This window comes from Coregonus lavaretus, assembly GCF_964263955.1.
Source record: "Coregonus lavaretus genome assembly, chromosome: 19".
In the NCBI taxonomy this organism is placed as follows: domain Eukaryota; kingdom Metazoa; phylum Chordata; class Actinopteri; order Salmoniformes; family Salmonidae; genus Coregonus; species Coregonus lavaretus.
This window is the reverse complement of record NC_140006.1, coordinates 12,663,956-12,677,044: the sequence shown is the minus strand read 5'-3', so window position 1 is coordinate 12,677,044 and position 13,089 is coordinate 12,663,956. Positions and strand designations below refer to the sequence as shown.

Here is a 13,089-nt window from a genome sequence, read left to right as displayed (position 1 = left end):
GGTACTTTATGTTCTAGATCAGCCTGTTCGAGTCTCTGTACGTGCGGGTCAGTAAGCTGGAGGACAGGAAGGTGTTCTGTGGCTGGCTGCAGCTGGACATCAAGCCCTTTAAACTGGCCCTGATGAACGTCATCAAGAGGTGGAGCTGGATGTTCAAAGAGCACCTACTCAACCATGTCAATCAGAGGTGACACACACACACAGATCAACACATACACACACACACACACACACACACACACATGTGATGTGCACTCAATTAAACACACACACATATAAATATAAACAGACACACAAATCTGTCTATTTACTGTGTCTCCCACTTCCAATACACTGCATATCCCCTCTTTAACGTTCTCTCTCCATCTCTCTCTCCCCCAGTGTGACCGACCTGGCATTGTTTGTCCAGAACACATCTTGTGGTCTGTCTAATAAGGTCTCAGACGGGGACTATGCTGGTCTGGTGGATATTATGGGTCATCTGATGGCCATACGGGACAGACAGATCAGTGCTGACCAACACTTTAAACCACTCAAGTCCACCACTGATCTACTCAAGACCTACGGACAGCAACTACCAGGAAGTGTCTATACACAGCTGGAGGTAGACTACAGACACACACACACACACACACACACACACACACACACACACACACACAAATGGAGGTACACACATCCCACCCAATGATCATCCGATGATGCCTGTGATACCTTATAATGTCTTATAACCTGTGTAGGAGCTGCCTGAGAAGTGGAAGAGTCTGAAAAAGGTTGCATTTACAGTGAAACACGAGGTGGCCCCACTGCAGTCCAACGAGGTCTCCGTCATACGTAGGAAGTGTGTCCGCTTTGAGGTGAGGCGCGAGCGCGTGTCCAGTGTGAGGTGAGGCTGTGTGTGATGGGTGTAGTATATCATACACAGACACACACGATACCATAATGTGGAGGACCCCTACAGAGAGCTTAGCAACGCTGTGCAAACTGATCTGTCTGCTTTTCTGAATTATAGATGTTAGATAAACCTACCTGACTCTCACCTGACCTGACCAACACTTCTATGTATCTAGATAAATATACTGCATATTGTAGCCTACTCTATCTAAACTGTATGTTTGAAGAATTCTATGTTATTATCTTTCAGATCAAGCAGCATGAGTTCAGAGAGCAGTTTCGCACTGAGGTCATCTTCAGAATAGACGTGGAGGAGCCTTATAAGCTGATTGACAAGGTTACCAGCTCATATTCATATTGTAGGAGGCTGAAGAAGGCAGGGATTGAGTGGATTATGGGAGATGTAGTTTATTGAGTGGGGAAAAGGCAGCCATTTTTTTTAACTTAGTCTATTAATATGCGAGGGCTGTCTTTGATATAGCTAGGTATGTTCGAGAGAGTTTTATAACTGTGTAACTTTGCTTGTGTGTGTAGTCTAACCGTGTTGTAGCAGTGTTGGAGGCAGAGATGCGTAAACTCCAGGACACAGCTGATCTGTTCGAGGTCAGTTTCCCTGACTACAAGCAGCTCCGCCAGTGTCGCTCTGACATCATCCTGGTCAAAGCCGTCTGGGACATGGTCATCTTCGTCAAGGTAAAAACACCACTCTGATTGTAGCTGAAGTGAGTTAAGAGAAGTTATTTTGTCTTTCTCTGATTGTCACTGTATTGTATGTGACGTGTAACCCAGACCAGTATAGAGGACTGGACTAAGACCCCGTGGAAAGAGATCAACGTGGAGCAGATGGACATGGAGCTCAGGAGATTTGCTAAGGTGCTACATCCGACACACATGCACACACACACTTTCATCTGACAGATTGAAGGGAAATACCACACCTTTATCTGAGTGCATGCTAGCTGAAGCTATTATATTTGTTGTGTGTGACTATAATGCCTGTGTACATGATGTATCACGTGAATGTGTGTGTAGGAGATGAAGACCCTGGATAAGGAGGTGCGTGTGTGGGATGTGTATCTGGGTCTGGAGTCAACGGTGAAGAACCTGCTGACGTCTCTTAGAGCGGTCAATGAGCTGCAGAACCCTGCTGTCAGAGAGAGACACTGGCAACAACTCATGAACACCACAGGGGTACAACACTCTCTTTCTCGCCACATACTTCCCTCCCTTTTGTTCTCTCTCATCCCTCCCTCTCACTCTTTTTCTCTCTCCATCCCTCCCTTCCTCCTGCTCTCTCTCTCTCTTGTTGTCCCTCTCTTACCATCTACTGTCAGAGAGAGGTCAATGGTCATTGCTCATGAACACCACCGGGGTACCACACTCTCTCACTGACCTTTGACCTCTCACCTCCTACCCCAGGTGCGGTTTGTGATGTGGGAGGGGACCACTCTGGGAGACCTACTGGAGCTGCAGCTCCACAGAGTGGAGGACGAGGTCAAAATTATAGTGGACAAGGCCGTCAAAGAGATGGCCATAGAGAAGGTGCTAGCTGAGATCACTCAGACGTGGAGTGTGATGGCGTTGTCTTATGAGAACCACCCCAGTACAGAAACTCCACTGCTCAAGTCAGACGAAAACCTGATTGAGACGCTGGAAGACAATCAGGTAACCTACTACACAATAACCCAATTCATAGTCTCCTTTTTAGGTTAGTCCCTCTCTCCGCTCACTCAGTTCCACTCCAGGGAATACTCATTGAATTCAGCAAAAAAAAGGTACAGTGTCCTATTATTGCAGCACTGTATCTCCTGAAGGGAAAAAAGTAAAACACTTATGAGCAAAAACAATGATAGAAAATTCCATAGATGTACAGGTAGTGAAAGGTCTAAAATGACTTTAAAACCCCTTACTGTATAACTACAATACTATTTAATTGTCCTAATTCATATTTTCTTCCCCGACCCCTCCTAGGTGCAGCTGCAAAACATCCTGATGAGTAAGTATGTGGAGTACTTCCAGGCAGAGGTGAGTGGCTGGCAGAGGAGGCTAATGGTGGCAGACCTGGTCATCTCCTCCTGGATGTCTGTCCAGAGGACCTGGGCCCACCTCAACAGCATCTTCACCAACAGCCACGACATACGCTCTCAACTAGCCCACGATGCTGAGCGCTTCCAGGGCATACACTCTGACTTCCAGGTAGATATACTACATAACACACATACACTAATCCTTAAGAGTCTAACGACGCACACGTGCGTCAATCTAAGAAACATAATACAAAAATTCCCATCAAAATCCATCAGTTTAAGATAGAGATATCAGGGTTTTTTGCATGGGCTGCGTCTCAATCCACCACATCCACTTATGTCGGCCTTCCCACATCAGCGGTGGAAGGTGGCCGAGGTACAGCAGTGTTTGTCAGACCATGAGACGTCCTGAAAATCGGTCTTCTCACGAAAACGTCAGTAGCGTCCAAACGGTTTGGCCTATTTTATGACCACTCTATGGAAAGGGGAGACTCTCACGAACACAGTGGTGTTCTCCGTTTTGCTATACAACCCCCAGAGGTGTCACAGGACTCGTCTGAATGTAACACTTACAAACAAATGGAAGTATGGAGGTAGTTTTGTGTCCAAAAAAACAAAAATATTTATCCTAGATATAGGACACTTCAAAACCTTATTCTTTGTGATACATTTTTTTACTGTCTTTTTTTGTCATTTATGAATGTGTTATTCAATGCGTTTCAATTCTGCACCCACACACTACTAGAACAAACGTTCCTCAAGCACAAACCAATGTTTACAATGTTGACTGTGAATAATGTTTATAATGACTTAATTCTGTATGTGATTTAATGAAACAGAACATGATGACAGAGGTTGTCCTGACCTGTAACGTGGTGGAGGTCACCAACCAACCTGGCTTCCTGGAGAAACTAGAGGCTCTGCAGCAAAGGTGCGTGTGTGTGTGTGTGAATGCAGTTCGATTTGCGTGTGTGTGTGTGTGTGTGTGTGTGTGTCTGTACTAACTCTACTGTCTCTCCCCCCAGGCTGTCAGTGTGTGAGAAGGCCCTGGCTGAGTATCTAGAGACCAAGAGACTGACGTTCCCTCGGTTCTACTTTGTCTCTGCTACAGACCTACTGGAGATCGTCTCCAAGGGAACACAACCCAAACAGGTGAACATCACTCACCTACTTTTTAACATACAGTATACTGCATGAAATACACTAGATGGCCAAAATCATGGGCATTAATATGGAGTTGCTATAACAGCCTCCACTCTTCTGGGAAGGCTTTCCACTAGATGTTAGAACATTGCTGAGGGGACTTGCTTCCATTCAGCCAGAAGAGCATTAGTAAAGTCGGGCACTGATGTTGGGCAATTAGACCTGGCTCGCAGTCGGCGTTCCAATTCATCCCAAAGGTGTTGGATGGGGTTGAGGTCAGGGCTTTGTTCAGGCCAGTCAAGATCTACCACACCGATCTTCTACAAACCATTTCTGTATGGACCTTGCTTTGTGCACGGGAGCATTGTCATGCTGAAACAGGAAAGGGCCTTCCCCAAACTGTTGCCACATAGTTGGAAGCACAGAATCGTCTATAATGTCATTGTATGCTGTAGCGTTAAGATTTACCTTCACTGGAACTAAGGTGCCTAGCCTGAACCATCAAAAACAGCCCCAGACCATTATTCCTCCTCCATCAAACTTTACAGTTGGCACTATGCATTCGGGCAGGTAGCGTTCTCCTGGCATCCGCCAAACCCAGATTTGTCCGTCTGACTGCCAGATGGTGAAGCGTGATTCATCATTCCAGAGAACATGTTTCCACTGCTCCAGAGTCCAATGGTGGCGAGCTTTACACTACTCCAGCCGACGCTTGGCATTGCGCATGGTGATCTTAGGCTTGTGTGCAGCTGCTCGGCCATGGAAACCCGTTTCATGAAGCTCCCGACGAACAGTTCTTGGGCTGACATTGCTTCCAGAGGCAGTTTGGAACTCGGTAGTGAGTGCTGTAACCGAGGACAGACGATTTTTACACGCTACGCGCTTCAGCACTCAGCAGTCCCATTCTGTGAGCTTGTGTGGCCTATCACTTCGCGGCTGAGCCGTTGTTGCTCCTAGACGTTTCCTCTTCACAATAACAGCACTTACAGTTGACTGGGGCATCTCTAGCAGGGCAGAAACTTGATGAACTGACTTGTTGGAAAGGTGGCATCCTATGATGGTGCCACGTTGAAAGTCACTGAGCTCTCCAGTAAGGCCATTCTACTGCCAATGTTTGTCTATGGAGAATGCATGGCTGTGTGCTTGATTGTATACACCTGTCAGCAATGGATGTGGCTGAAATAGCCGAATCCACTAATTTGACAGAGTGTCCACATACTTGTAGTGCATGATGATGATGATGGTGTGTGTTTTTGTGTGTGACCCAGGTTACCAGGCACCTGTTGAAGCTGTTTGATAATGTGGCGGACCTTCGCTTCCGAGACTCAGAGAAAGGAGGAGAGGCGCCGGGAGAGAAGAAAGAGGGAGAGGAGGATGAGGGGGAGGCAGTTGCCATAGGCATGTACAGTCGAGAAGGGGAGTACGTACCCTTCTCCGAACCCTGCATCTGCGAAGGACAGGTAGGAACACCTTTGTGTGTGTGTGTGTGTGTGTGTGTGTGTGTGTGTGTGTGTGTGTGTGTGTGTGTGTGTGTGTGTGTGTTTGTACATGTCTATGTGTATGTCTGAAACATATATATGTGTGTGTATCTGTAGGCAGAGTGCTGGCTGAGTGAACTGGAGCGGACTATGCGCTCTACTGTCCAGAGGGAGATCCAAGAAGCTGTCGCTGCTTATGAGGACAAACCCAGAGACCAGTGGCTGTTTGACTACCCAGCACAGGTGTGTGTGTGTGTGTTTTTGTAGTCTCCAAACTCACAATTCCACTCAAAAGCATTGCTACCAAACTATACTACCGAACTAAATCTAGATTTTCAGTTATCCGTGCACAGAAATGTGCCTGAATTTCAAAAGTGTGTGTTGTCCTCCTCTGTCAAGGTTGGTCTGACTGGCAGCCAGGTGTGGTGGGCAACAGACGTGGGCATCGCCTTTGAGAGGGTGGAGGAAGGCTTTGAGACCGCCCTGAAAGACTACAACAGAAAACAGGTACACACACGTCTGTGATATATCACCCAGTTGATCTAAGTCTCTTATACACATGATCTGATCCCTGGTGTTTGAGAGAAGTGTGATGATTATGGTTATGTGATGGTAGATCACCCAGCTGAACTCCCTGATCCATATGCTCCTGGGAGACCTGACTCCAGGTGACAGACAGAAGATCATGACCTTGTGCACCATCGACGTGCACGCTCGCGACGTGGTCGCCAAACTCATAGCACAGAAGGTAATATAACCACTGCCCTCAGATCACAAATCACTTTTATAACAGGTGAATAAACATAACCTTGAAACAACTTTTGAACATATTGCCCGTAACACTGCTCTGAGATCAGATTTACATTCTCTAATCATTTTACATTTTAGTCATTTAGCAGACGTTCTTATCCAGAGCTACTTACAGAGTAATTAGGGTTAAGTGCCTTGCTCAAGGGCTCATCGACAGATATTTTCTCTCACTTAGTCAGCTCGGGGATTTGAACCAGCAACCTTTTGGTTACTGGCCCAATGCTCTTAACCGCTAAGCTATCTGCCTCTTTTATAGAACTATAAAAGAGTCACTCTTAGATGCTGTTTAGGCTGGGTTAATAACAAATTGACTCTTGGGGGTTTGGTTCCTAGGTGACAACGGGACAGGCGTTTGCATGGCTGTCCCAGCTGCGCCATCGTTGGGATGACGTGACGAGACACTGTTACATCAACATCTGTGATGCTCAGTTCCAGTTCTCATACGAGTACCTGGGCAATACCAACAGACTAGTCATCACTCCACTCACTGACAGGTACACACACATACAGGCAGAAACTCTTCCTATAGATGCTATATCACTCTAAACCAGGGGTGTCAAACGTCCGGCCCGCGGGCCGGATCAGGCCCGCAAACGGGTTTAATCCGGCCCGCGAGATGATTTTGTAAAGTATAAAAATGCCCTGCAATTTTTCAATAAAATAAACTGCTGTTCCAATTGCGTCCACTGGATGGCGCAATAGCAATTGTGTTAAGCAAGCAAACTGTTTATACCGGGGCAGAGCAAGTAGGTCAAGTCTGTGTTTACTCACAGCCGAGACATCAGTGACGCTGCAGTGAAAGCTAGCTACCTCATTGCTAATGAAATCGCAGTGGCTTCAAAACCATTTAGTGAGGGTGAATTTGTAAAAACATGCATGATGAAGGCAGCTGAGATTGTGTGCCCTGAAAAGCGTCAGGCTTTTGTAAATATCAGCCTGACAAGAAACACAGTTGCAGACAGGATTTCCGATCTTTCAGTGGATTTGGACAGCCAGTTGAAGCAAAAAGTAAAGTCATTTATTGCTTTTCGGTTGCAATTGATGAAAGCACGGACATTACAGATGTTGCACAACTGGCCATTTTCATCCGCGGAGTTGATGACACATTGACCGTCACCGAGGAGTTCGTGGAGTTGGTGCCGATGACAGATACAACGACAGCAGCTGATATTTTTTACCGCACTCGTCGGCGCGCTGGACAGGGTCGGAGTGGACTGGTCCCGCGCTGTCAGCCTGGCTACAGATGGTGTGCCCTCAATGATTGGGAAAAAAGCAGGCGTTGTGACAAAGTTCAGAGAGAAAGTGCAATCTGCAAATGGAGGATGTGATTTTTTGACTTTTCACTGTATTTTGCACCAGGAGACTTTGTGTTGCAAGTCATTAAAGATGGATAACGTCATGAAGGTGGTCATCCAAACTGTTAATTTCATCCGATCCAGAAGCCCGAATCACCGTCAGTTTGACAGCCTTCTCAGAGAGAAAGACCACATCTATGGCCTGCCATACCACACTGAGGTAAGATGGTTAAGCCGAGGTGCTGAGGTGTTTCTTTGATTTACGAGAAGAAATTGAACAGTGTTAGAATTCCATTCCGCAGAATGGATGCAGGACCTTGCATTTATGGTGGATGTTACAGAGCACCTGAATAACTTGAACAAACAGCTGCAAGGCCGCAACAAAGTTGTCACGCAGTATTATGACAGCATACATTCTTTCAAGTTGAAGCTGTCATTGTGGGAGACGCAACTTGCAGGTGGTGATGCAGCTCACTTCCCCTGTCTGAAAAATGTGTGCGCTACCCAACATGTGGCAGACATGAAGCGGTTCAAAGATAAAATAACGGGACTGTTACGGGAGTTTGAGCAACGCTTTCAGATTTTTGGTGAACTGGAGAAAGACTTCAACGTTTTTTGCTCGCCATTCACCGTGAATCCCTCTGATCTGCCCGTCAGCATCCAACTTGAAATAATAGACTTGCAGTGTGACTCGGATTTGAAGGGCAAATTTGCCGCAGCTGGCTTGGACACATTTAATCAGAATCTCTTGCCAGGTTACCCCAACTTGACAGCCCTCGCTGCAAAACTGTTGTGCATGTTTGGAACCACATATCTTTGTGAGCAAGTTTTCTCTGTAATGAGCATAAATAAAACAAAGCTGCGCTCAAGGCTCACGCACAAGCACTTGAATCACATCCTGAAGTTGGCTGCCACTCAGGATGTGACGCCTGATATTGATGCGCTGGTGAAAGCTAAAAGATGCCAGGAATCAGGAGTCAAATAAACTATGCAACCCCACTTAAAGTGCTACATGAGACACCCTGATATAGTTCTGTGATCTGTGATATACTTCTGTGAATCACTGAGGCATTGTGTGTTTGTGTGTTCTTTGTCCTCAGAACTTTCAAATAACTTGAGGTGTTTTATGATTAATAGTGATGTTGTGCTTTTGGACACACTGTCCTCAGGCGCCAGCTTTATGTTTATATGTTTTTATGTTGATGTGCTATTGTTTTTAATTGATTTTATTTTATTTGTATATTTAACCTATTCTTGACTCTGTGGTTCTTGCACTTGTTTGGGGAACAGGATTTCATTCTTTTTATCTACATTTCTGCCTGAGAAATGACCCCCTGATATAGTTCTGTGATCTGTGAAACAGTTCTGTTAATCACTGAGGCATTGTGTGTTTGTGTTCTTTTTCTTTAGAATTTTCAAATAAACTTGACGTGTTTTATGATTAATAGTGATGTTGTGCTTGTACTATTTTGGACACACTGTCCTCAGGCTCCAGCTTTATGTTGTATGTTGATCGTATTAAAACAAAGAAAACAATCTGAAGTTGTTGTTTTTAAGTTATATATACCATGATTTTTCCGGTCCGGCCCACTTGGGAATAGATTTTCCTCCATGTGGCCCCTGAGCTAAAATGAGTTTGACACCCCTGCTCTAAACTAGTTTACCGACCTATTACTGAAAAATTCATTGAAAGTATAGGGAGCGTTACTTTACTCACCGCAAACCTATTTTTTAACCACTACAGTAATGGTCTCTGCAACTCACTATGATTTCCCCACACAAGCACACACCACTTTCTCTCTCTCTCTTCTTCTCCCCAGGTGTTACATCACTCTGACCCAGTCTCTCCACCTGACGATGAGTGGCGCCCCATCTGGTCCAGCAGGCACTGGGAAGACTGAAACCACCAAGGACCTGGGCCGTTCCCTAGGCATCATGGTCTATGTATTCAACTGCTCCGAACAGATGGACTACAAGGTAGGTACTCATAAACTGTTAGAGCTGTGTGGATACACTGTGTTTGGTATAATAAAATCTACGTTTGTGTGTTTCTGAATCCACCATTTCTTTCCCCACCCCTTCTATAGTCCATAGGGAACATCTATAAAGGTCTGGCCCAGACGGGTGTGTGGGGCTGTTTTGATGAGTTCAACAGGATCTCTGTGGAGGTGCTATCTGTGGTGGCAGTACAGGTCAAAACCATACAGGACGCCATCAGGAACAAGAGACAGAGGTGAGGGACTCCTAGCTACCTAACTAATGTCATTCAACAAATCCAAGAGTCTTTGTGTCTTTCGCTAAGATTTGACTTGGTTTGTGTTCCTGTTTGTCAGGTTCTATTTCCTAGGTGAGGAGATTGAGCTGAGGCCGACTGTAGGGATTTTTATCACTCTGAACCCAGGCTATGCTGGGAGAACTGAACTACCAGAGAACCTCAAGGCCTTGTTCAGGTGACACACACACAGGCTGAATCGCAAATCGACCCACTCCATCTCTTCCTTCAATCTGAATATTCACACTCTCCAATTTAGGCCGTGTGCAATGGTGATTCCTGACTTTGAGTTGATCTGTGAGATCATGCTGGTGGCTGAGGGATTCATCGATGCTCGCCTGCTCGCACGCAAGTTCATCAGCCTGTACACACTCTGCAAGGAGCTGCTCTCTAAACAGGTTCACACACACAAACAAACAAACACACACACACACACACAAATACACTAAGAAACACTCTAATACTGTATAATACTGCATATGTGTTGTAGGACCACTATGACTGGGGCCTGAGGGCCATCAAGTCAGTGCTGGTGGTGGCTGGATCACTGAAGAGAGAGGACAGGAGCAGACCAGAGGAACAGGTAACACAGTGTTTATCAACCAGGGTGTCTTCCCTTAATGACCATACTATAGAAGCTATATTGTCTGTCTCTATAGGTCTTCATGATGTCCCTATATTCCTGTCTGTCTCTATAGGTCTTCATGATGTCCCTATATTCCTGTCTGTCTCTATAGGTCCTGAATAATCCCTATATTCCTGTCTGTCTCTATAGATCCTGACATGTCCCTATATTCCTGTCTGTCTCTATAGATCCTGACATGTCCCTATATTCCTGTCTGTCTCTATAGATCCTGACATTTCCCAATATTCCTGTCTGTCTCTATAGGTCCTGAATAATCCCTATATTCCTGTCTGTCTCTATAGATCCTGACATGTCCCTATATTCCTGTCTGTCTCTATAGATCCTGACATTTCCCTATATTCCTGTCTGTCTCTATAGGTCCTGATGCGAGCGTTGAGGGATTTTAACCTTCCTAAAATAGTAACCAGTGACGTCCCCATATTCCTGGGTCTGATCAGTGACCTGTTTCCCCTGCTGGACGTCCCCAGGAAGAGAGACCCAGAGCTGGAGACAGCTGTACGACAGTCAGTCAGCGAACTACACCTGCAGCCTGAGGAAAACTTCATACTCAAGGTATAGCAATGAAATTTAATGTAAAGTCTGCCCACTGTTTGTCTTAATCCCACATATTTTTACTAAGCTAGAGATGAACATGTAATTGATCATCGTATTGCTTACAATTCACCCCCCCTTCTCACTAGGTGACTCAGTTGGAGGAGCTGCTGTCTGTCAGACACTCAGTGTTTGTAGTGGGAGGAGCTGGGACGGGGAAGAGCCAGGTAAACTCACTAACAATCACATTCACACAACTTAATCGAGGCCAACAGTATTAAAATGTCCTCTATGTAACTCCAAAGCAACTTGTATGTCAACGTTATATCTTTGAGGTTGTTAACATGTGGTAATTTGTGGTTGGACAGATCTTGAAGACCCTCCACAGAACCTATGCTAACCTGAGGATGAAGCCTGTGTGGCACGACATCAACCCTAAAGCTGTGACCACAAACGAACTGTTCGGCTATCTACACCCTGCTACCAGAGAATGGAAGGACGGTCTGTGGTCTATACACAAACACACACACACAGTGTAGAGACTTGCTGTTCGGGTTTGGTCAATGTTGATTTTGTCCTCCATTTTAGGCCTGTTCTCCTCCACTATGAGGGAGCTGACACGACAGGTGGGCCATGACGGGCCCAAGTGGATTGTTCTGGATGGAGACATAGACCCCATGTGGATAGAATCCCTCAACACTGTCATGGATGACAACAAGGTACGTGTGTGTGTCTCTCTGTCTCATTCCTTCTCTTTCTCTCTATCTGTCGGTGCTGACTTATTATCTTTCTCCTCCTCTCTCCATGTCTCTTTCTTCTATGGTACTGATAACTCTCCCCCCTCTCTCTCTTTCTCTCTCCCCCGATCTCTCTCTCTCACTAGGTGTTAACCTTGGCCAGTAATGAGCGTATCAGTCTATCTTCCTCCATGCGGCTGCTTTTTGAGATCAGCCATCTAAGAGCTGCAACCCCAGCCACAGTCTCCCGCGCTGGGATACTATACGTCAATCCACAAGACCTGGGCTGGAGCTCGTCAGTACACACACTCATGCAGGGACACACACACACACACGTATGCATGTCCACTCTCACAATGTGTTCTGGCCCTCAGGTACGTGACAAGTTGGATTGACACCAGGCAGGCCCAATCAGAGCGAGCCAACTTGACCATCCTGTTTGACAAGTACGTTCCCTACTGCCTGGAGCAGGTCCGCTGTAACCTCAAGACCATCACTCCTATACCTGAGAACAGCATGGTGCAGGTAACACACACACACACACACACACACACACACACACACACACACACACACACACACACACACACACACACACACACTGTTGTCCAATCAGACACTGTGTTCTCTATCTGCTGTCCAATCAGACACTGTGTTATCTGTCTGTTGTCCAATCAGACGCTGTGTTCCTTGTTGGACTGCCTGCTGACAGAAGACAACACTCCTCCTGACTCTCCTAGAGAACTCTATGAGATCTACTTTGTCTTCGCCTGCGTCTGGGCCTTTGGAGGAGCTCTGTTCCAGGACCACGTGAGTGTTTGTGTGTGTGTATGTGTGTGTTTGGGTGTGTGTGTGTGTCTACTCCCTGTCAGTGCCAGCAACCCATGTAACTCTACCTCAGCTAATATTTATCAGCTAACATTGTCTTTTCCAGTTGATAGACTATCGTGCTGAGTTCAGTCGCTGGTGGTCGAAGGAGATGAGAGCGGTGAAGTTCCCTTCGCAGGGCACAGTGTTCGACTACTTCATAGACTCAGACACTAAGAAGTTCACTCCCTGGAGTGAGAGGACGCCCCGGTTCGAGCTGGAGCCTGAAGTCCCCCTACAGGTCTGTACTTGTTCTGGCTCCCTTAGTGAAGCGCATTTATTTTAAGTCTCTCTGCATGAGAATGTGTTCTAAATGACTAAGATTCACTGGTGTGCCTCCGTAATAGCAGTATGTACATGTGTGTGCGTGCGTTGTAGTGTGTATTTGT

At 46.1% G+C, this 13,089-nt stretch overlaps 1 protein-coding gene across 1 annotated transcript in view; it reads left to right on the top strand.

Annotated features, from left to right (window-relative positions):
- LOC311147192 (dynein axonemal heavy chain 11-like) overlaps positions 1-13,089 on the top strand; it is a gene marked incomplete at its 5' end in the record, with an annotated part of 59,599 nt that overhangs the window by 14,183 nt on the left and 32,327 nt on the right. Inside the window, 30 exon segments of the mRNA XM_084183829.1 lie at positions 18-187; positions 382-604; positions 741-857; positions 1,145-1,231; positions 1,429-1,587; positions 1,684-1,767; positions 1,927-2,085; positions 2,314-2,559; positions 2,866-3,090; positions 3,761-3,852; positions 3,947-4,073; positions 5,333-5,524; positions 5,660-5,785; positions 5,942-6,049; positions 6,159-6,290; positions 6,686-6,846; positions 9,468-9,624; positions 9,735-9,880; positions 9,950-9,977; positions 9,979-10,097; positions 10,179-10,317; positions 10,410-10,502; positions 10,923-11,117; positions 11,246-11,323; positions 11,465-11,597; positions 11,685-11,815; positions 11,980-12,128; positions 12,208-12,358; positions 12,512-12,643; positions 12,768-12,941. Coding sequence (XP_084039955.1) covers positions 18-187; positions 382-604; positions 741-857; positions 1,145-1,231; positions 1,429-1,587; positions 1,684-1,767; positions 1,927-2,085; positions 2,314-2,559; positions 2,866-3,090; positions 3,761-3,852; positions 3,947-4,073; positions 5,333-5,524; positions 5,660-5,785; positions 5,942-6,049; positions 6,159-6,290; positions 6,686-6,846; positions 9,468-9,624; positions 9,735-9,880; positions 9,950-9,977; positions 9,979-10,097; positions 10,179-10,317; positions 10,410-10,502; positions 10,923-11,117; positions 11,246-11,323; positions 11,465-11,597; positions 11,685-11,815; positions 11,980-12,128; positions 12,208-12,358; positions 12,512-12,643; positions 12,768-12,941 — 4,233 coding nt within the window.